Below are 24,113 nucleotides of genomic sequence, written 5' to 3'. Positions count from 1 at the left end.
ATTTATGCTACGAACGTTGATCACTTATTCTGTTTCAGGTATCCCACAGGGCATTACGGATTAAGTGAAAATGAGCAAGTCTCTGCTTTGAGGACCTTTCATTTTAGGTGGGCAGGTGGAATTGAGACACTATGATAGCTGCATAGATAAAGTGCCCTGATGACTTAGTGCAAGGAGAGATTGATTCTGCTGGGGGAGAGGAGCATGATCAAAGGAGGCTTCAGAGAAGTGAAAAACAGGCTGTGGGAGAGGGGGCTGCGTTTTCAATTTTTTTTTTTTAACGTTTATTTATTTTTGAGACAGAGAGAGACAGAGCATGAACGGGGGAGGGTCAGAGAGAGGGAGACACAGAATCTGAAACAGGATCCAGGCTCTGAGCTGTCAGCACAGAGCCCGACGCGGGGCTCGAACCCGCGGACCGCGAGATCACGACCTGAGCCAAAGTTGGCCGCTTAACCGACTGAGCCACCCAGGCGCCCCGGGGCTGCGTTTTAGATGAAGGAAATGATGGCCTGATCAAAGACAGTGGAGGTATGAGACCATACGAAGTATGCACAAAGCCTGCCGACAGGGCCCCTGAGCGGGGATATGACCAGAAAATTTGGGGAAAAGAATGGACTCCGCGTGTCAACCCTTTTACTTTACTGCTAGACGAGGAGCACGGAGTTTATCCATACCTTGTATTTTTCACATAAGTGGAATCATCATCATCATTATCATTTTCCTAAAGGAGAGAATAGAGCAGATGAAGCTCTTTTGGAGAGAGGTAGTTAGTATGAAGGTGAATGAAGAGGTCAGATTTAGAAAGAAAAAATAAACGAGTATAAAGGCATCAAGGAGTGTTGTAGCTTGAAGAAACATCTCAGCCATGGGTGGTACCTTTGGAAGCTACATCAGGTAGGATGGATGGAGCAAGGTTGCACGGGAAAGACTCCTTCCTGCTGCTGTTGCTGACGAGGTGCACTGTGTCCCTAAGGTGGACACAGTGGGGTGGGTGGGTGGAGTTCCAGACCGGAGGCCAATGGACAGCAACGGAGTCGCGGCAAATCTGCCCACGTAAGGGAGACCAGGAAAGGATGTGAAATCATCTAAGGGCTCAGGTCAGCTTGCAGACTCATTATTACATTCCCTGGGAAAATAGAACCAGAGGGACCCAAGAGTTCTTAAAAAAAGAAAATCAAGTCATTTGGCTATTAGAGCCAGGGTGGCATGAATGAGATTAGAGACGGGAGTTCACGGGAAAGAGCCGAATGAGGGCTGCTTTCTTGGCTGTGACGTCACGAAGTCCAGACTCAGCTTTGAAGGGAAGAACATCGAAATCACCCTGGCTCAGGAAAACATATTTTAAAATGGCCAATTAGAGCAGAACTCTCATGATTCCTAGAGGAGAGATAGTGACCTGCATGAGCCTGCCTGAGGCCAGAAGCCACTGAAGAACTCTCGGGAAGCATCTGCCAGTTTCCTTGGCCTTCTGTAGCTGATTTGGGTCCAGCACGAAGTAACCTGTCTTTTTAATGAGCCAGGATTCAGACATCTCAGAGAATGGTTGCCCCTGGATTAAGTAGGTCAGCTCTGCCTCCAGAGTACAGAAAAATCAAACAGGAGACAGGGTGAGATGATGATAGGTGGAGGAAGTGTCTAGAACAAAGAACTGTGTCCAGGTTTCCGCATGATGAACTAGCACTGCTATAGAAGTGGCCAGACTGGCACACTAGACCATGGGAACGAGCTGGGGAAAAGGTGAAGTTAGCCAATTTAAAGACACAGTGCTCTAATATTTTTTCATCTTTCTCTTGGGCCTGTGGGAGTAATAAATATATAGAAAAACTCAGAATGTTGGTAAAAACAGAAGTACCGTAGAACCGTTGGGGAGCTGGCAATGACTAAACCTTTAGTGTAAGATGTTCCAGTGGTGCCACTCAGCCTTGGCCACCAGAGGGGCTCCTCCTCTGGTCATTCTGATCTCAAAAGTATCAGAGGGTTTCGGCATCCTCAGTCTCTTGTAATATAGGGGAAAATGGAAAATGTTTGGCAGTATGTCTTTAATCTCCTCTGACTTTCAAAGCACTGAGATGAGCACCCAGAGATATAGGTATGAAAACAAGCCTTACCTGGTGGAATACTTTTCTAGTTGATGCAAAACAAACCCTGGAATGGGTACAAAGAAGGCATTTTTCATCACCGTTGACCCTTTTGGTAGGAGTAAGAGCCAAGATGCGTAGAAAGAAAATACTGGTTTGCCTGCTGTTCTTGTATAATTTTGTCACGTGTTTTGCCAGGAACAAGTAGAATCTTGAGTCTTTCTAGATTCGCTAATTCTGGGTCTCATGTAAATTAATTCCTAATTTACTGAAATCTTCACTATTTTACTGAAACGACAAAAATGTTTTTAGCACACAAGTTTCATAGTGCCGGTTTGGAAGCTATAAATATCTGTAAGCTTTTGGCTGTATGTGTGGTTACCACTCCCTCTGGCAGAGATGCTAATGTTAAACGTTAACACAATGCTGGATGTTGTAATCCTACGAGGGAATCAAGTGGTTGTGCTCTAAGGTCATGGCTGGCAAAGGCACCTGTGTCCTGTCCAAAGGGCGGTGAATTCTGCAAGCATGCATCATCCCAGGCCTGCTCGCCTCATGCAGGCTTCCTAGGTATACATTTCGGTCTCAGTAGCAGTCCTCGCTGGTGACAGATCATAATAATTTTCATGGCTACTTCATATTTTTCCCCCCCTAGATCGAACAGTGTGCCCTTTCATGTTTTGTTTCTCACACATAGTCGCAATTGTTTGATGGTGAAAACAAGTGATTGAAAAAATATTTATATGTAGTTTTATGTTTGATTTCAATAAAAGCTGATTCCATTTTCACTGCTTGAGTTTAATGCTGTGACCTTTTCAGATGGTGGTACCCATGATTTCACTAATTCAATAGAAGATGGTATTTATGCTGCTTAGGAATGTTCTAGGAAGATTTTTTTTTTCTTCAGTAAGAATTTAGCCACAGTGGTGTGGAAGAAACAGGTTTTAAGCCCAGGTGATTATGAATTAAAGTTAGCTTAAAAAGAGAAAAAAGTGTCTCCCTTCACACACGATGCTTACTTAGCGAACTGTGTTAGTTGTCTAGGGCTGCTGCGACAAATTACAACCAATGGGTGGCTTGAGATGACTGAAATGTATTCTCTCCCAGTGCAGGAGGCCAGAAGTCCGAAATCAAGATGTCCACAGGGCCATCTATGCTCCCTCCAGAGGCTCTAGGGGAGAATCCTTCCCTCCTCTTTCAGCTTCGGATGGCTCCAAACAGTACTTGTCTTGTGGATACGTAACTCCATTCCTGTGGTCTTTATCTCCTCCTCTGTGTGTCTGTGTCTTTTCTGTCTCTTTTAAAGATAGTCTTATTGTCCTTACCACCACCCTAACCCTGTATTAGCTCACCTTGATCCTTACCTTAAGTACATCTACAAAGATTTTATTGCCAAATAAGGTCACATCCTGACGCTCTGGGTAGACAGGAATGTTGGTGGGGACACTATTCAACCCATCACATTCAATTATAGATGTTTTAACCTGGTAAACTAGCGTAGCTTAGCTAGGAAGTAATAGGCAAGAAGCTATCATTGATCATCATTAACTTTGTGTATTCTTCTATTATATAACTTACTAGATTATGTTAGTTGTTTATTCATCCGCCTACCTCTTGCACTAAACCATGAGAAGGCAAAGCTTGTCTCTTTTCCTGACATCATGCGCCTAATAAAACACTTATATATTATATTCATATACATATCTATATTTATATATGTCACAGTGAAAAATTAACGGGGTAGGCTAGGATTGAATTTTATAGTTAATTTAGTCCCCACCTTCAGTGCACACATTTATAGTTCTATGAACTGCTGTAGGGACAGTTCAATAATGCTACAGATGTGGCTGCGATCGAGTTCTCTTTGCTTTCCGATTCAGTATTCTTTCTAGCATATAAAGTCATCTCTATATTAAAAGCTTTGACTGTAAGTATTCAGAGTGCTGGTAAAAGCATACAACCACCCAAAACTCTGTGCACCGATCTATGTTCAGAAATCTTAATTCTCCAACATGCAGAATTTCTCTGTGTGCAACTTAAAAAGGCGACTAACCCCAAAGAACACTTTGAGGAATACCTTTGCAATTGGTAAATTGCGTGGGAGACCACTCAAAATAGGAAAAGACCAGGAATGACTCTGCCCGTCTGTGGGGGGTGTGGGGGGGTGTCACATAGTGAGATGGAAAAGGCTAAGTCAGGTGGCTTGACTTTGATCTTGACACAGCTGCTGGTTAGTTGGGCAAATCACCTCATCTCTGAAGCAGTCTATCAGATGAGATGAGTGATAAGGTTCCGGCTCTGTTCTAAGAGTTAATTCCACTGTCTGTCATTCCACATGCAGATGTTTTTCCACCCAACAGCTTCTGGCGAGGGTCCTCTCCCATGTCTTGGTGGTCAAAGCAACTAGTGCACTGGCTTCCTTATCACAGGGAACTTATTAACCAGACACTGCTGGTAATACTTCAAGACAAGGAGTAGAAACCAAATGAGGGTATGCTGAACCGTATGTTGAAAGCCAAAAGACACGGAGAATCCACACCATGTCCCAGGGGCTGCAGCGAGCACCCCAGGACACAGACAGGTTCGTTCTGTGAGTCAGTTTCCTGCATCCCGTGGAGTCAAAAGGAAGACCTGCACACAGCAACGGGTCTTGCAAACAATGGCCACTTCCGGTGACCAGGGGACTCAAAAGTCACTGAGCGTCTGGAGGGCACTCACAGTTCAGACAGCACTTTCAAGCAGGGTACTCCTGAGGCCGCCTGTGTAGGCTATTTCTCTTTAGATATGCAATAAAATTCCTTCTTCCACTTTGAACCTGTGTTAAAAGAGTTTACGGTAATCTTGAACTCACCAGAGCGAATCTAGCTTTTCGGCGGAGGAGGAGAAATTTAGCAAGTGGATTGTGGCTGCAGCAGAGTTAGAAATTCACATCCTCTGATGCCAGCTAACGTGCACCGATCTTTGTTTCCTCATCCAAAAATTGGCAATGCCGCGGAAAGGTAACGCGCTTCAGGTTTGTATCCTAACACTCAAGTTTATTATTAGCAGTAGTCGCAATAGTAATGATAGTCAACATGTCCATAGCGCTTACTATTTGTTCGACACTGTTGTGAGTGCCTCACATATATCCACCCATTTATATAGACTCAGACAGCTGTGTGCAGAGTTTCACATCATAATGTTTAGTGCTAAATATGTACCAGCATGTGAGTTGTTCATACCAGAAAGAAAACAAGTGTATGAGTAACGTAGGAATAACGAAGTCAAAGAGTAGTTGTCATAATTAATAACAAAGAGTGAAATGAAACCAAGTCAAGTGATTTCCTTTTTGTGTTGTTGATCACGTGAGGTCCTGCATCTGGTGCAATGGAAAAAAAAAAAAAACTGCTGATAAGACAAACAAATGGGCTTGCCCTTACGCAGTTCTGCGCTGCACTATGTGAACAGTCCCAGCTCCCTTCACTTTCCAAGATGATCCTGGCTGATTCCATGGTGTGAAACAGCGTATGAAAGATAGGGAGGTGTCAGCAGCTCAGCCCAGAAAGCTGGGGATTGGGCAGTGGCTTCCTGTAATCACAGTTGCTGGCTGACTGCCCTGCTCTCTGGCAGTGAATGTGGGGAGGTGGGCTGGGAGACAGCTGTGCCTCGCACTGCAGGCTACATGGGACTGTAGAGCACCAGCCCCTCCATGGAACTGCTTCAGAATGTTCTGCCTGAAAGGTGAGGGGGCTTTGGGCCCATTTAGGTGGGTAAATTTTAGTTAGGAAAAACTGTCATCTAGCATCAGAGTCTAAGTCACAGTGCTAGCACTATTAAAATCAAAGCTTGAGCGAGTTTGTAAGTCTGAGAGCGAAAAAGTCATTGTTCTTTTTTGTTGTTGTTGTTGCAAACAGGAAGAAAGACCTCCTGCTGGGGAGATGGAATTTTCTTTTAGGCAGAAAGGATATTTCTCTGTTTGGATGTGTTTTGTATGCATAGCCAAAGTAGTTACAAGTTTAGTGTTAAGGAAACTTAATGAAAGTAGGAATGATTTACAGTTGTTAGCATGAGTTCTGTCAGAGAAGTTTTCATGAGATAAGTTGCCCATGTAAGGGATCAGCATGAATGGAAAGAGGGAATCGATTCTCTTCCTTTAAGCTTTAATGTGTGAATTCAGGAATGGATTTAATTTTACTGTAGAACATGCTTCTTGTTCTAGCTATGTATAGATGATAGTGCTTCCTAAGTACCGTAAGATGGTGAACATATGAGTATATGTAGAGATTCCCTGATTAGTTAGGGAGTGTTTTCTCTTTTCAGGCAAGTGTTTTTCCTTCAAACTCTATTTTTGTTCCGACTCTTGCCTTCGTGTAATTAGTTTAGACATTAGAGAGTGTGTTTGTCTATGAGATTGTTGGACTGGAAGAGTTAAAATTAATTTCCTTGGAACTGGGGTAGACTCTTTTGTTCGTATCTTTCAGCGTATGTCATTCCGTTGATGGAAAATTCTTGACAGCTTTTCAATTTTGGGACATTAAGTGATCCTGGCTTTACTCACTTTGCTGATTTCTCCTTTGTCCACAAAGCCTATTAATGAGTTAGAGACATGGATTCTGTAGTTTGCACTTTTACAGTTTTAACTCTGATTTGACACCTTAAAAACCAGCAACGTCTTTGATAGTAAACTTTGAGCTTGGTATGTTTGTTTCTATGGTTTTTACACATTTGATGAAAGCAAGGGGGTAAGAACAAACCAGGACCTCACATTTTCCTCTCCCTAAGAATTCAATTCGTTCTTGCTATAGAGAGTATCTATCTAGTTGCAGTGGATTTCTAAAGAGCTCCGTAAGAGTGAAATGAATTCGGATAGTTCTGAAAAGTAATTTTAGATGAAATGAGTTATGAGCTCTTGTGATGCTGTTTGTTAAAAAAATGTGTTTGCTCAAAAAAAAAAAAAAAAGTATAACCATGAAGAGCCAGAATTTAGTATTATGGGAGGAGGGTGTATGCTAGCCTAGTGTAATTTCCAGAGTAGTTGAAATCATGATGATCTAACGATAGCTTGAGGTTTAGGATTTTTAATTGAATGCAGGTGTGGAGTTGTTGCAGGGTATGACTTCTGCAGCTTCAACATATTTGTCTCCACCTATTCCCATAACAGCCATTTCATTTTATTAAAGAATCTATCAATTTCATGGACTCTTAGTTTCCGTGGTAACTTAGGAAATTTTAGAAAGTCAAGTGAATGGCATGTGATGACAAGCGAGTACTTTTGTGCTGAAGAGTGCGTTCTAATCAGGAATCCACAATCCCCTTTAAAGCTCACTCTCTGATCTCCCAGCAGCCAGGACACACAGTTGACATTTGGCTCTCTTCCTGTGACTTATAGCCTTTTGATTTACAATAATGATTTGTCAGCTGCCCTTTGGGCTTCATACGAGGCAAACACATGATGAAGGAATAGCGAGTGAGGTTGCACACAGGAGTATGAAGGGCTCCTTGTGGGTGCTTTGTGTTCCTACTGTGTCTGTGTTTCCCTCTGTCGGAGACTTTTTCAGAGGCTTCCATTAATTAGCCTGTGTCTGTGGCCAGCTGAGGTTCTAGGGGCTATTGAGTCCGTGGTTTAGCATTGACATTAAAGGAAAGACGATTGCCCTTCTTTTGGGTAAGTCATGTTCCTGAGTATTTTAATTGTTGAAAGAAAACATTCACATCAGACAGTCTCCCACACTGCTGCAGGGTTTCCTTTTCTCCATTTAGACCTGTTTTTTTTCTAAAGTCATGTCTACTCAGTTTTTGCTCGGTTTGGTGCTAGAGGAAGTAACTTCTTGGAAGAGAGATGTCATCTCTGTCATTTCTGTTGGCTGTGATAATTCACATGGTTTCAATTTCTCTCTATTATTGCCATTGAAGCAGTTCAGAATTGTTCACTCCACCCAATTCATTTTATATGAGCAGCATCTGAGCTCCCACTCTCTGGGAGGATGCTCTCTTGGGTTCTGCCAAGGTCCCTGTGGTTAACAAAGCCATGGTGTGTTGTTCCTTCACTATGTAGTCAGTGATGTCCTGTGGTCTAGGAAGTGCGTTTCCGGCTCATCAAATAATATGATTAACAGCAAACCACCGTGCATATATTAGAAACCATTCATGGATTATTCTGTTGAAACTATTAGAATAACATATTTTTCCCACGAATCCTGGGTGGAACACAAGTTTGTCTGAGATAATTCAGAATGCAGATTTCTTAATTAGAGCACATCAGCTTCCTCTTTGTAAATATTAATTATCTTTGTAGTGGCATCTCTAACTGTGAAGATTGATTTCTTCCTTTCGGTTTCCAATCCATCACAGATATTTTGTAAGACGACATTATGTGCTGCATGATGTCACCACAGTGTCACACAGCTATAGAAGTGAAGCATTTTCTCTTGTTTCTTGTAGCAGACCGATAGCAAAGCATTGGCTACCTGACACCGATCCTAGAGTTTCTGTAACAAATTACCAGTAGGTACGTGGCTTAAAACAGAAATTTCTCCTCTCATATTCTAGATGCTAGAATCCAAAATCAAGGTGTTGTTAGGGTCATGTTCCCCGTGAAGCCTCCTGAGAATCTTTTTTTTTTTTTTTTTTTTGCTTCTACCAGTTTCTGGTGGCCTTGGGTATTTCTTGGCTTGTGGTAGCATCTCTGGCTCTGTTTTCACATGGCCTTCTTCCTGGGGTATCTCTGTAATTAAAAAAAATGTTTTTTTTCATGTTCATTTATTTATTTAGAGAGAGTGCCTACATGTGACACGAGTCGGGGAGGGACAGAGAGAGGGAGGGAGGGAGAGAATCCCAAGCAGACAGCGCAGAGCCCAACATGGGGCTCGATCCCACAAACCATGAGATCATGCCCTTCAGCCATCCGGGTGCCAGTATCTTTGTAATTTTTATAAAAAAAACACGTGTCATTGGATTTCAGGTCTACCCTAATCCAGTATATGACCTCATCTTAACTGATTATATCTGCAAGGATTCTCTTTCCTAATAAGGCCACATTCTGAGGTTCCTGGTAGGCATGGATTTGGGGGGGGGCACTGTTTAACAGCTTAGAGTAGACTGGGCATAAAATCACTTTGATTGAAGGTAACCTTATAGGGGGTGTATTGAATGGAGAGCTGCACTGTAAGAATGACTCTCCAGCGTAGCTGCTTGGGGATGCGCTTGAAACTTAAGTTTGAGACGGGTTTGTCTGGGCAGGTAGAAGGGTCAAGAATGTGCCCACTGTGATCAGTCACGCAAGAGAAAATGTTGCCTTTTTCTTTCCTAGAAATGATCAAGTTTTCTTCATTGAACTCTTGCCCTACTGAGAAAGGGGAAAATAAAAAACAAAGTTGAGCTTGGTTCACTGCAGTCAACTCAGTGCGAGCCAAAATTTAAACAGTTGCATTAGATAGCTCAGTCTGTTGGATGACTCAGTCTTTCAGAATTCTCCCATTATCCTCCTTCTCTCCAAAGTGGATTTTGTTGCTAAGTCGTCCCCTTATTAATGTAACACAAGTGATGCATGCTAAGTTACATACTCTTGAAGCATTGGCTTATTTGTTACATAATTTTTAAAATTGTCAAGCAAGATACCTCTCTGTAGTTGGGTTAAAAAAATAAAGTGTTGTTTTAAAAATGTCATTCTCAATGTGGAAAGGAATCATCATAATCCTTTTGTGGTCTAAGAATAATTTCAGTATGTTTTATGAGCATCATAGACTTTAGTTTCTGAATTTAGCATGGGGTTTTACTTAGTCAACATTCTCTCCAGGGATTTTAAACCTGGCTTTGGTGTTGGACTAGATTCTTTCCCTTTCTCAGCTCTTCTTGTCAGGCAAGATCTAGAAATCCAGTTTCATGGATTGGAAATGGAGTGGGTGTACCCCAGCTGCCTGCATGCTCAGCGTGGTAGGGTCCTGTCTTTAGCCTTTTCTGCTTCACAAGTTACAGACAGACTTAGGAAAGCCTTTAGGTCGTCTAATAATAGCAAAGAGTTATGTTGGAGATTACAGCTATGAACTATCTCAGGCATGTGCTTCTGCTCCCACGAGGGCCGTTCGTACTAGAAACTCCGCTCTCTCCCTCCTCGCGCACCCTGGAACAGACCACAGGCTGCTTTCCAGTTGTCTTGTGTATGTTGTGCATGTAAAAGAATTCCTTAGATTCTTTTCTTGGCAGCATTTGGAAAATAATGTCTGGAATCAGAAACAGATTTGTTATTTCTGTGCCGAAACAAGTGCATTTTTCAAGTTAGCTAGCAAGTAACCATTTGCTCTGGAAGGTTCCCCACCCCTTCTTAAGTCAGTATTAAACTGTCAAGTAAGCACTGAGCAAAGTTTATGCTATTTTGCTATTTGACTCTGAGCGTCACTTTGAAAGACTTTGATAATCGAAATGCAAAGTGACCTTGAGAATATTGCATCTTTTTGAATCTGGGTATTTTACTACTCATACATTGAGATTTTGAGATTTACTTAAATTAGCAGCAGCTTTTAGACCTATAGTCCTGCAGGTCTTTCCTATTTCCCCCCTCTTCTTTCATTTAAAAATTGCATATAATTGTTAGTCAATAACCGACACTTCCCACGGGGAATTCACATTTGCTCAATCTGCAATTTAAAGTAGCACTTTTAATAAACACACTGGTGATATCATGCATTTTTCAAACTGGTGGGCAAAGCCCTTGAAATTTAATAAACCAAACAAAGCTAGCCCTTTATTGCCTTTGTCTTTCCCTTGAAAACTTTATCATGCTTTCTGGTTCTTTCTTCCTTGTCCTACTAATCAAAATCTTGCTTTTAAATATGTTAAAGGAAGGAGAAGCCAGATCACCATGCTGAATAGATGATATAATACAAACTAGGAGGTGCTGTCCTTCAGGAATGAAAAAAGCAGTTGACCGAGCCTTGCTGCCTAAAGCTCACAGGCTGGGGGTCTGCTTATTTCTGGAGCACGCTCTGTGCAAAAATAGTGCTCTGGGTAATTTGGTGGAACTGAATCAAATGACTTGAATTCCCAAAAGCACTGGCAGCGGTTTTGGTTAAGTTCTCCATTTTAATCTCTCCTGTTCCCTTTTTGCCTTTTCTTGCTTCCTCTTCTTTCCTGTCTTTTCTAGTTTTTTTGTTTTTTTTTGTTTTTTTTTCCCTTTCCCCCTCTTATCCTCCTCTGATTGCCCACTGGGGGAGCTGTATCATACCTCAGCCGGATTGAACTCCTTCTAGTTACAGAGGTGTGATCGGCAGTCTGCACACGCGTTAGTAAAGGTGATATAGTTAATAGACGAAGGCAAATGGATCAGTGTGATGAAGGCAATTTACCACTCGGGACACCATGTCACCACCATCAGCCAGGCACAAAGGTATGCAGGGGCTCGTATTTTCTTATTGTAAACACCAGAAGGAAACACTGCTTGAAAACAACCTAAGGGTCTTTAAGCAATTCATAGCTTTTGCGTGATTAAATAGCTTGGCAGGATTTGTTGTTGTTTTTTTTTTTTAATTGGGGGACACTAGGCGGGAATATGGATATTCTTAAATTGAAAAATGTCAGATTATTTTATGAAATCATACGTAGCAATTGAATTTGAAATGAGGAGGTCTTAATTCGACAGGCAATGTAACAGCAAACTATTTGGCATAACGTTAGCAGTGTTCATCCCCCATCTGCTGGCAACGTGACACTTACCAGGTTTTACTGGGGTTTAAATTTTTTACTGTGGGTCCTGTCAATGTGGCTGATATTGAACCTTTGAGACAAAAAGCCATGCTGACTTGAACTCGGGTTGAATTTGTACGTGGGAGGAGTGTGCATGGGAAGAGAAACATGAACACTCATGACCACTCTTTCTTTGGAATGTCTTCTTATAACAAAAAGATATAAATAGCATAAAGTGAACTTTAGGAACTGTGTGTTGAAATAGAATGAAAGTAAATTTATGTTTCAGTGGAGAGTGGTTTTCAAAGGTCAGATTGTATATAGGTTTGTTCTTGAGAAATTTTGGAAGGCAGCGTTTGAAAACAAAGAGAATCTCTCCTTCGATGACCTCAAGAAGACATCTGTGATCTTTATTTCAAAACTGTGCAAGCTCTGTTGTTCCCGAAACTTTAGAATGAAAGTTGTGACCGATGATGCCTCTGCTCTCCCAAGTGAACCGCTGTTCACAGTAGGGGTGGGAGTGAGGGAAGGCTGGACCGTGGCTTCAGAGGGTGTTCTCAATAAAGGGAGGCAAAGGGTGTCCACATTGCTCAGGCCAGCCTCAGGAGAGAAGCAGGAGTCCAGGAGATTCTAGAGTTGGCAGAAGATCGGCTGGGGAAACTGATTTTGCACCAGAAGTTAAGAATAGAGATCTTTCGAGCGCCTGGGTGGCTCAGTCGGTTAAACATCCAACTTCACCTCAGGTCATGATCTCACGGTCCATGAATTTGAGCTGTGCGTTGGGCTCTGTGCTGACAGCTCAGAGCCTGGAACCTGCTTCTGATTCTGTGTCTCCTTCTCTCTCTCTCTCTCTCTCTCTCTCTCTCTCTCTCTCTCTCTCTGCCCTTTCCCCACTTGTGCTCTCTCTGTCTCTCTCAAAAATAAATAAAAAACACTAAAAGAAAAAAAAATAGTGACCTTTCTGTTTTTAAACAGAAAAGGTTCCTCCCCAAATGCAAAGGGCGCTTTGGAAAATGCCTTGGGATTAGATGACAGGGCAGGAGAAAACAAAAGTTGTGGAAGCACTTAGCAGCCGCTGGTACTCCACTGCTCCCGCCTAGCCATCTCCTGCAGATTGCATTTCTGCTTTCTCCAGACTCTTCCCTAATTTCCAGAGGACGAAGGAAGCTCTGGTCCCTTCTTTTTTCCTAGAAAAGTGTTGCTGTAACAGAATACTCAGTTTTAGGCAAAAAACAAAAAAGGCCAATATTATCCCAAAGTGGATAATTTGTACATCTAAGTTCATCCAGAATTTGTTGAGATTCTGAAATACGTCTGAAGTTCATCGCATCTGGCCAAAATGTTTTGATAGAATTTTAGGTATAAGCGTTTATTCATCAGATGTTGATGGGGGCTTACCACATGCCTGGTGCCCCCCATCCCCAGGAAAGCCTGTCTCTGATGCTCCTGGGTTCCTCAGAACCCCCAGGCCTGGGTTTCTGCAGCACCCAAGACCTCCAGCCTCTTTCCTGTCTACTTGGGCACACTGTTGAGGGTTCCTCTTTCCCCAAGGTGGACTTTAAGAACAAAGCAAGTTATGGATTAGACCTACCTTGGGCTTCTGGAAGTAAAGACCAATTTGTACCTTAATCTGTGAGTATAGTGTAACTATGCAGTGAGAAAGATGTCCTGCTGGATTTTTTTTTTTTGTTTTTTAAGAGAGAGTACACAAATGGGATAGGAGGAGAGAAAGAGAGGAGTGGGGGAGAGTGAGGGAGAGTGAGGGAGAGAGGGGGAGAGCAAGCATGAGATTCCAAGCAGGCTCTGCACTGTCAGCACAGAGCTCAATGCGGGGCTCAAATTCACAAACTGTGAGATCATGACCTGAGCCAAAGTCAGATGCTTCACCGACTCAGCCACCCAGGCGCCTCACATCCTGCTGGATTTTTCTCACAGCATATTTACATCAACTTTTGTGAAGTTTTCTGCAATCGCAGTTGTATAAATACACCCAGATGAATACAAAGTACTAAGAGTCACATATACTGGCAAATGAGTGTGATAGCAGTACAAATATTTTGAAAGCCCTGGAAGCCAGCGAGAGCATACTGATACCTTTCTAACTGCTTCATCGGAAGTGTTTGCTGCCATAGCAATTGAGACAAAACCTTTCCTTTTTGGAAATGTTTCCTGGCAGAACAAATACTTGATAAAAAAATTTGAGCAAGATTTGGACTCCTCGTGATGCCTTTCATAAAACTGTTTTGTTTTCAGACAATCTCTCCATAATTATATGAGCGGAATGGATGGATGGATAGTTTTATCTTTACATAGATGGTAGCGTCCTTATTTTAGGATGACTGCTGAGTGAGAAATTGGTAATGAGGTCTCCTTAATCGCTGGGTTATTTCCCATCTCCCCTAATTCCTAATCCTTCAGTGATTGGTAGCCCACTTTTCATCTCAGAATAAGCTTGTAAGCGTAAATGTGGTCCAACTGAATTGTCTGTGAATCACAACGGAAGTTTAACACAAGTAGCATCCTGGAAAGGCGACATTGTATATCCATCCCTCCAAAAATGCCGTCCGTAAACACTGGAAGGATTGAGTACAGGTGAGTAGACTTTTGATGGCTTTAAGCTTGTTTTGAATATAAGACATTAGTCTGATACTCGCCATCACTTTTAAATTCGGGCTTGTTAGGCGATGCCTATAGAGACGGCTTCTCTTCAGTCACTTACTGGGAACGCCTAAAGCTTCAGTGTCCAGTGTCTTTTCTGTTTCCCATAGAAAGTTAATGTCGGTACGGCAAATGTTGTAAATCTTCATTTGTGTGCTTTTTGGCTTCTGAGAGCAAATTTGGCTGAAAATGAGTTGATGTTACTTGCTCCCTGCCCCTCACTCACCTTCATGAAATCCTAGAACGGCTCCATTGTTGGCATGTTATCTGTAGGCGATAACGTGTCTGGGAGCCAAGGGGAAAACAGGAGACCCTAAAATAGATGAGATTGCTTTGGCACGTGACATACCAAAAGGTTCTCCCAGCCTCCTACTGTTTTGGACTGTGTTTGACTAGATGTTCTTTGCTTTAATTTCCCCCTTTCCCTCATTTTAACACTGGAAAGTGACCTCCATGTTCTGTGCATGAGAAACCACTACCTTTGTCTGTCTCCTGCTTGACGTTGGCCCCTAGCAGCCGTATGTGATGCCCGAGATGATGTCAGACTCTATGGGTCCTGTAGAGAAATGAGAGAAGAGGCTTCTCTTGGCCAGGGTCATGCTTCCCTCACCACACAACGAGAACCTACCCTGTGATCCTCTAGTCACTGTCAAGAGCCCTTTGCTGTTTGCCCATAACACGAATCTAGTATTTATGATATGCCAGTAGGGCCCACATTTTCTATTCCAGCCTCAACCTCTCACCTAAACTTCAGATGTGAATAGCCATCTGCCCGCTCCACGTTTCCAACTGGATGTCTAGCAGCCTTCATGAATATATCGAAACTCCGGACCCCCCTTCCCGTTTGCCCCCACATCTGTTCCACTGTGCCTTCCCCATTCCAGCTGGCGGGGGGCGGAGGGGGGGGGGGACAAAGGCATCTTTCCAACTGCTTAGGCCCCAAACCTTGAAGTCATATAGGACTCCTTTCTCTTTCACACCCCACAGTCAGTGTGTTTGAAAATCCCATCGACCTGATTGTTAACATCTTTTCCAGAATCTGACTACCCCCAGGCCTCCACTGCCCCCTCCCTGCCTGAGTCCCACTTGGACTACTACTGTAGAGACTTAGCTTCTCTGTAGAGACTGTTTCAACCCAGTAGCCTGTGTGAACCCTCAAAAACCCAAGTGATCGGGAGCGCCTGGGTGGCTCAGTCGGCTAAGCCTCTGACTTTGGCTCAGGTCCGTGATCTCACGGTTCATGAGTTTGAGCCCCGCATCGAGCTCTCTGCTGTCAACAGAGAGCCCGTTTCAGAGCCTCTGTCCCCCGCCCCTCACCTCTTTCTCAAAAATAAACAGTAAAAAAAACAAAACAAAAAAAACCCAAAAACCCATAAGTGATTGTGCCGCTCCTTCGTTCAAAACCCCATTTCGCTTGGAGGAAAAGCTTGAGTCCTGGCGACTTCTCTTTATTTTGGGGCCAAAACTAAATCTTGGGAAAGGGGGGTTGTTATTTAAGCGACAGGGCTTGCAATTGTGTCTAATCCTTCAGTCTGGCAGAAGAGGAAAAAGAGTCCCAGGTGAGTTGTGCTCTTGTTTGATGCTCATAGAAGGTATGGTGTTTAGTGAGATTCCTTTGTCTTCTCCGCAAGGGGAATGAAGAAAAACCCTATCTCATTTTAGCATTAAAGATAGCAGTCTGTGTATTTATGTATTTATTTAAAAAAATATATATATATTTGTTAATGTTTATTTTTGAAGGAGAGAGAGAGAGAGAGTGTGAGCAGGGGAGGGGCAGAGAGAGAGGGAGACACAGAATCCGAAGCAGGCTCCACGCTCTGAGCTGTCAGCACAGAGCCCGACGCGGGGCTTGAATTCACAGACCGCAAGATCGTGACCTGAGCCGAAGTCAGACGCTCAACCGACTGAGCCACCCAGGCGCCCCTCAGTCTGTGGATTTAATGCCTGAGATGTACCTTTGGTGTTTACTAAATAGATTTGATAAAGTTTGGGTTGGGATTTTGCAACATTGATTCCCATGGCTTTTTTGGTAGAGAGCCCATCCAAATTAGAAAGCTCACTTACATGTTTAATAAGTGGTTTTTATTCTTCTGCAGGTATTTGTTTTGCTGAGCTTTGGTGTGTTATAAGGGATAGCGAAAAGTCCTCTCATGACAAGTACAGGATGTTTTCCTTTCACAGCATTATAAAACTGGAGGGCAGGTCTGACCCCCTCATTGAGTGCGATTTGCATGTTCTTTGAGACACATACCGCGCTTTACGTGTGTGGTAGTGATTGGTGCTTTCACTTCCCTGCTAGATTCTTCTTTCCTGGAGGGCCCAGCACATCAGCTTGACCAAGAAGGAATTCCAGTCAGTATTTGTGGATTAAAGGCATGAAATGTAATATGTAGCCTCGTTCAGGTGAAAAGGACGTTAGCCATCACTCCCTCTGGAAATAAATGGGCATCTGGGACGATCGCTTAAAATACAAAAGTGTATTTTTCTACATTCAGCTGAAAACATGTAGGCAATAAGCAGAGCAAGAAAGATTTTTAACTTTCAGAGTCTTATTTTCTGTAACAACTGGATAGAAAAATCTAATGCAGCGATTTCAATCGTTAATGGCTGGTGAGAGTGGGAAGCTGATATAAAGAGGGAGAAAGGTAACGTAGTTCTAGAAATTCAAACATTGTGGTTAAGGGGGAGGGGGTGCATTTTTCAGGTGCCTTCTTGGTCTTTGAAGTGGCAGGGTCACTCAGGGAAGTGGCCAGGGTCCTGCTGGTCCCTTTCAAGCCCCATCCTGAAGGGCTTGCACTTCTCTTGACCAAGGGATTGAGGACTTAGTCACCAAGGAGAAACATACCCTTATCCAAGCAGTTTCTTTCCACTTAGCTTTAAAACAAAAACAAAACAAAACAAAACAAAACAAAACAAAACAAAACAAAACAAAACACACCACCAGTCCAATGCATAGTCTGGTGAATGGGCAGTTGAGCCTGGGCAAAAAAAGAAGAGTGGTAAAATTGTCTTTAGAAGTATGGATTTTTTTTTTTCTCTTAGCAGACCAAACGTGAGGTTTTTGGGTTTTTTTTTTTTTTGGTTTTGTTTTTTTTTTAAACATCTGCTGAAATATTTCCATTGGAACTTTACGTCCTTTGGTCTTCTCATCCCTTGTTGTAACTTTTCAGGTGCACTGGATTATTTCCTAGGGCCCCCTGTATGCAGTTCGTTCCACTTTCATCATAACCTTTGTTCCCCGTTTTCTCTGTAAATATGCATACGATTTGGTCACCATTGTTTTCTCTCTGGACTAGGTAGCATGAGAACAAGCTGGTTATTATTCGGGACCTCATGTCAGACTACGCCTAGAGGTGCTCTATTAATATCTGTTGAGTGATGGAGCACTTAGCTGCGTTAGAGACTTTAGTCCTTTCCTTCATCTCTGTGAACTGTTATGGTTATTAAAAGTTACAAGAACTTTGATGAAGAGGTTGTCTTTTCAGCTCAAAAACAATGAAGATGACAGACCCATCATTTTAATGACCAGTTGAGATCTTACTGACATGCACATTCAGGAATATGAGCCTGAAGCCTTCTTGATGTTTTTAACCAGAACTAAAATTTCTGCATGTGAAGCAGAAAGACTCTTAACCCTGGGAGTCAGGGAGCATTTCCGGATCCTGAGTCTATCATTTACTGACTCTGAGGAAGCCACTGAACCACTCTGAGCCACCTAATGCATAGAAGTGACTGTCCTGCTTGCTTGTTGGGGTGGTTCTGTGGGAATCCGATGAGATAAGGCGCCCGGAATGTCATGGGAAACTGGCAGTCCTCTGTCTCCTCCTGTTCCCATTCTGCCACACTTCTGTCAACCCTCCTGCTTTACTGTGCTCTGGAACCCATCTGTCCTCTCTGTCTTCTGGGCCAGCGCTGCCCAGGAGTGGGCATTCTTTTCCTGGCTTATCAGGCTCCTATCTCCCTGATTCTAAGCTACTTGTTCCCTGGACCTACCCAGACTCTCTACAGAATGCGGTTTCTTCTCTGGTTAACACTCTTCAGTCCCCTCACCATGTTATTGTTTTTAGGTTAAAGTCGATGTCCTTAACATGACGTATATGAGCTCTTCATGAAAGAACGCCTCCATATTCTCCTCTTTGGCTTCAGTTCCCACTAGCCACTCCGCTTTCCATGTTTACCACTTTTTTTGAGAGAGACCAATAGAGAGAGAATGGGGGAGAGGCAGAGAGAGAGGGAGAGAGAGAGAATCCCATGCAGGCTCCGTGTTGTCAGCACACAGCCTGACTTGGGGCTCGAACTGTGAGATCATGACCTGAGCTGAAACCAAGAGTCAGACGCTTAACCAACCGAGCCACCCCAGCACCCCCATATTTCCCACTTTTGTTCGTCTTTCTCTGCATGTGCCAGGATCGTCTGCTTAGGAGGAATCTCTGTTTCTCCCCTGGTACATCATCCTAACATTTCGATTGGACCAACAGGACCCCGTTCAGACATTCCCTCCTGTAGAAGTCCTCCACGCGGACCTTCCAAAGCTGGTTTTAACTGCTCTGTGTGGCCTGCCATGTTGTCCTACAGCAGTTTTCTCGTGCTGGGCAGTAAGGCAGGGAACGTGCGTTCTTCCTTGCCCTCGATGCCAAGAATCACATAAATGTTGGCTGCTTGAATCAATTCATTAATACTGAAACGTTTGAAAAATGTGAGGGGAAAATTCTGGCGCATCATCTGTCTTAGCATTAGAAACAAAGTAGGAAACATTCCCCTGCCTATGTATAAAGGTATGAACTGTTCACACCTGGGGTACTGTGCCTCATTCCAGCTGTTCTCTATAAATAATTTCTCAGGTGTTGAAATGCACAAAAAGTTTCAGTTAAGATGATGTGCCTCGGAAGGAGAAGCAACTATGCCAAGAAATCTTAAAATACTTGGGATTTACCCGGGAAAACCGTGTCTGGGATGCAGCGCCACAGTATTCTGCAAGAGGAAGTGACGTGGATGTTTTCGACCGGAGCTAGGCCTTCAGGACGAGGGATAGAGGATTCATCGCCTGGAAGAGTGGTGCAAACTGAAAATATTAACCCATTCAAGAAAAGCACTCAGAAACAGCGATTTGAGCCAGAACTGATTATCAAGGTGAAATGGTCTGAGTCTTTTAGCATGGAGGCATCCAAATAATGGAAAACTCCACTCTGCCGACGCTGACGGGCAAAATTTTGGCCCCCCCCAGGACTTTCATCCCCTGGTGCCGTGCCTGTCAATGTGTTCCACTGTGTGGCAAAAAGAGACTTTGCAGATGCAGTTAAGGTTACCACTCAGTGACCTTAACGGGAGAATCGCCTGGATTATCCAGGTGGGCCCATGTAATCATCGGAGCCTTTAAGAGCAGAGCTTTCTCCCAGCTGCTGGTGAAGGCGAGGTCGGGGGGAGTCTAAGTGTGGGAAGGAGTCCGCGTGTTGCTGGCTTGAAGATGAAGGGAGCCACTAGGAAGCCGTGAGAAGGAACTGAATTTTGCCAACAACCTGAATGAGCTGTCAAGCAGGTATTCTTCCACGGGGTCCAAATAAGAGCCTAGGCCAGTCAACACCTTGACTTAGGCCTTGTGAAATACATAGATTTTTAAGTTTATTTATTTTTGAGAGAGAGAAAGAGAGAGAGAGAGAGAGAGAGAGAGAGAGAGAGAGCGTGCGCGCACAGGGAAGGGGCAGAGAGAGAATCCCAAGCAGGCTCCACGCTGTTAGCATGGGGCCCAATGCAGTGCTCGATCTCACGAACCCGTGAGATCATGACCTGAGCCAAAATCAAGAGACGCTTAACCGACTGAGCCACCCAGGTGCCTCTAGGCCTTGTGAAATCTTAAACAAAGGACACTGTGAGATAATAAAAGGGTATTGTGTTAAGGTGCCAAAGTCATGGTAATTTGTTACAATAGCTGTAGAAAACTACCACACCAACAAAACAAAAAATGGTGCCGGAGCACGGGAGCTTTTTGGTGTGGGGACCCTCTGTCAGGAAGACTTGATTTCCAGTGGACCTTAGTATTGAATGGACCAAGTTTGAAAACACTAGAATTGAATGTCCTTTCTGACAGCTGTAAAGTGTCTTTATTTCGGGGTGATCCAAGATCTTTCCCTAACATCGGAGCATCATAGTTGATTCAAGGTATGCCCCTGAGTGGGTCTCCAACTTCTAAGGCCTCCAGTGGAAAAGTCAAGACTGATCATACGTTATTATATGCTGACTTTGTACAGGAGTAGTTAACAATAATCAGAGGAATAAAGATTGTTTTTGGTAGTAGAATATCAAACGCTCATTCTCAGTTTTTCCAAGTGTTGTGTAAAAGCAGGACATCAGAGGTGTTTACTTCTTTTTAGTACTGTTTTTCTAATATTGCCTTTATGAGAGCCATTCTGTTTGTCAAGGCCCCCTTCAAAGCCTTGAAATATACTCTTTTTTTGTTAATAAAAATGGAGGAGTTGATTCAATGTCATTTAAGAAATACTGTACTCTCACTGGAATTCTAATTTTTTTTAAATGTTTATTTTTGAGAGAGAGAGAGAGAGAGAGAGAGAGAGAGAGAGAGAGAGAGAGCGAGCGTGTAATCAGGGAAGGGGATGAGAGGGGGAGACACAGAATCCGAAGCAGGTCCAGGTTCTGAGCTGTTAGTGCAGAGCTCGATGTGGGGCTCAAACTCGTGAACCTCGGGATCATGACCTGAACTGGAGTTGGACACTCAACCCACTGAGCCACCCAGGCCCCCCTCTTGTTGCAATTCTCAAAGCCATTTATTTTGGTTGTGAAATGCAGGACAGGCAAAAGTTAAGTCTGGGCTGTGCTTTGCCAATGTGGTGAATTTAATTTTATGAAATATTAAAACAGTCGACTTGGTATGAGTTGGCTTGAAATATTACAACAGTTGAGTCTGCACGGGATGATGATAGAGTCAGAAATTAACAGAGCTAATAACCCTACTTAATCACTCACCTTTGTAGGAATTAAGTAATGACTGCCTGCATCTTTCTAGAGGAAAAATCATGAATTATACATTTATTCCTCTCAAACATGAAATAACAGGCTCATCAATAATTCTTTTAGGGACTAGTCAAAGAATGAAAGTTAAAAAGACTGGCTACTGACTTGATGGGCCACCGCTGCCGATGAAGTTTACAAAGTTGACAGTGTTTTGTTTTGTTGTTTTTTCTTGCTTTAGTTATTTTATAGGTGTAACAAATGTGAGCTGTAATCCTTAATTTGGGAATGAGTTTTATTTGATCGGTGCATTAACTTCGTCGTGCAGAGATTGTCTACATTTTCTTTTCTAAGCCAGTCTCTCTTTGGCATCTTAGCATATTTGTTTTTTTTTCCCAAAGAAACATGTACTTAGCCTGAGAGCAAATTCATTATACGGTAGTGTTGGAAGGCCAGGCTAACACTACTAGCAACTTGTCCACTAAACAGCTACTGAATTGTCACCGTGCACTTCCTTTCTTCCTTGATATTAAACTTGGCACGATCGTTAACCTGGATCTGCTTCGCTTTTTTTTTCTTTCTTTTTCTAAATAATTTCACATCTCTTCCTTCTGAGTGGAAACCTTTGGCTCTTGCTGTTCTACTGTCCTCCTTTACTTCTCTTATGACTCCAGTTATTCTTGGAGTGTTAGGAATATATTTTTAGAAAGGAAATAGTAACAAAATCTTTAGGCTTATCATGTAATCATGTGAAATTATATTGACTTACAAAGCCTTGTAATTAATTATGCCAGATAACTTGCTTTCTCCCCATAATCCTGTCTTCTGAGCCTGAGAGGTGCAATTTGCCAGTTCCCCGGTAAATTACAAAATGCGAATCGGCAAATGGCCCGCGTACGGCAGTGGAAGAATTATGGGAGGAAGAAATAGTAAGAAGGAGCTGGCCTCTAATTCACAGGTTCTTGTCTGGGGCTTTCTAATCACTGATGACTTTGGCTCCACCTGTGGAACTATGCGGCCTGTGGGGCAAGTCACTTAACTTCCCTGGGTCTCTGACCTTTCATCTCTAAAATGCAAATGGTAATTCCCTAACTGATAAGATTTTCATGAACTTTTAAGTGGGATAATGGATGTAAGGCTTTGCCCGGAACCTTGGCTCAACCCACTAACTGTTAACTGGCATTTTTCTTTCTGCCCTGTGTGCGTGCTGACCGCTCACAGCCTCTGCCCGTCTCACTGGTATTTGTCCCACCGTAGTGCCAAACAGGATCTTTTCACTTTGGGTTTTTGGTTTCCTAAGTGGATTGGTCAGGGTCCTAATAGGTACGCACTTCTTTCTACTTTTCATATGTAAATGCCCTCAGCAAAGGTCTGGGCGCTGGTAATCCTGCTGCACTCGGCCTTGCCATTTAACTGGAGCTCTAAATTCAGCTGCTCTTCGGGGATGTAAAGGAGGGTAAAGGACGGGATTTGTTTTCATGGTGTCACAAGCCTCATAAACTTCTTTTGTCACTTCAGATTTAAAAAAGACACCCCCCCCCCCACTTTCTCTTTCCCTGCTGCAGTTGCACACTGCTGTTTGTGAGTAAAGTTGGAGCAGTCCTCTAAATGTCTACGTGGTTTTTGGTGTTTCATGGTGTTGTTTCCCTCTGTACTTGACTTCAGTTTCCAGAATATGTACCTACGAAAGAAATCCTTATCTGCACAAACTCCGGTGCCGTCTCACAGAGCTGGTCTTGACCTCCTATGTCAATAGGATAAAAAAGGAGGAGACAGAGGAGGGGAGACCGAGATTTGTGTACTGCTTATACAGCTGGCTCAATTTGCTTTTCCTGCTTAAACACGGCAAAGCAAAGACAGGCTAAAGTTACACACGTGACAGGGTGCATTACCTTTTAAAGCATATCTCTGAGTGCCAAGAGGCAGGATAGATGCTGGGGGGATTTCAAAAAGGTATCAAGAAAGACAACCTTCTTATGGAGAACTATCAAGATGGATTTTATTCAACTTAAGACCATACGTCGGGTATGTTCAAATTCACTAGTGTTACAGATGAAAAGTAGAAAGGCAAGAGGAGATTTAAATACAAACGCAGATTCTTTAGAAAGTAGATGCAGATACAGAGAAAGTTAAATTTCGAAACTGATGGGATGTAGCCAAAACTGCAGGCAGAGGAAAATTAGTAAACCTACATGTTTTTATTTTTAGACAAAAAAATGAAAAGCTCTTGACTCGAGGAACAGTGTAAAGGAACGTAGTTATTGAAACACCTTATAATAAGAATGGGAGGAAAATGGCAATCTGGAACAAGTTTCATATGTCCTAGGTGTTTCAGTGACAGAGGAGGGAAGTGCATATATGAGAAGGAAAAGAAGTGGGAGCTGTATATGGCAAAATACGGTATTTTGACATTATGGCTTGGGAACCCAAGAGCACATTTTACAATTTTTTTAAATATATGTTTATTTATTTTTGAGAGAGAGAGGGAGAGAGGGAGGAAGGGAGAGAAAATGAGTGGTGGAGGGGCCTAGAGAGGGAGACCAAGTATCTGAGGCGGGCTTTGTCCTGTCCGTGCAGAGCCCGGTGTGGGGCTTGAACTCACAAACTGTGAGATCATGACCTGAGCCAAAGTCGAATGCTTAACCACCTGAGCCACCCAGGTGCTCCTAAAATTCATTTTTAATCTTGGGATCATTTTGGCTAAATATTTTCAAAAAAATTTTTTTTTCTAAAAGACTTCCTCATAAGATCCCC

At 43.0% G+C, this 24,113-nt stretch overlaps 1 protein-coding gene across 4 annotated transcripts in view; it reads left to right on the top strand.

The window, feature by feature from the left end:
- Positions 1–24,113, top strand: part of NHSL1 (NHS like 1) — a 132,948-nt gene that overhangs the window by 19,818 nt on the left and 89,017 nt on the right. The window contains exon 1 of one of the 4 annotated variants that reach the window (XM_019831299.3): positions 4,273–5,801. The exons of 2 other annotated variants lie outside the window; for them this stretch is intronic. In XM_019831299.3, coding sequence (XP_019686858.3) covers positions 5,786–5,801 — 16 coding nt within the window. In that variant the 5' untranslated portion in view covers positions 4,273–5,785. Of the gene's footprint in view, positions 1–4,272; positions 5,802–8,884; positions 11,443–24,113 lie in introns of those variants that run through there. One more of the 4 variants, XM_019831298.3, reaches the window with a different exon arrangement.

The sequence above is a fragment of the Felis catus genome, chromosome B2, assembly GCF_018350175.1.
Source record: "Felis catus isolate Fca126 chromosome B2, F.catus_Fca126_mat1.0, whole genome shotgun sequence".
In the NCBI taxonomy this organism is placed as follows: Eukaryota; Metazoa; Chordata; class Mammalia; order Carnivora; family Felidae; genus Felis; species Felis catus.
The sequence above is the reverse complement of the archived record's forward strand: the minus strand, read 5'-3'. Positions and strand labels throughout refer to the sequence as shown.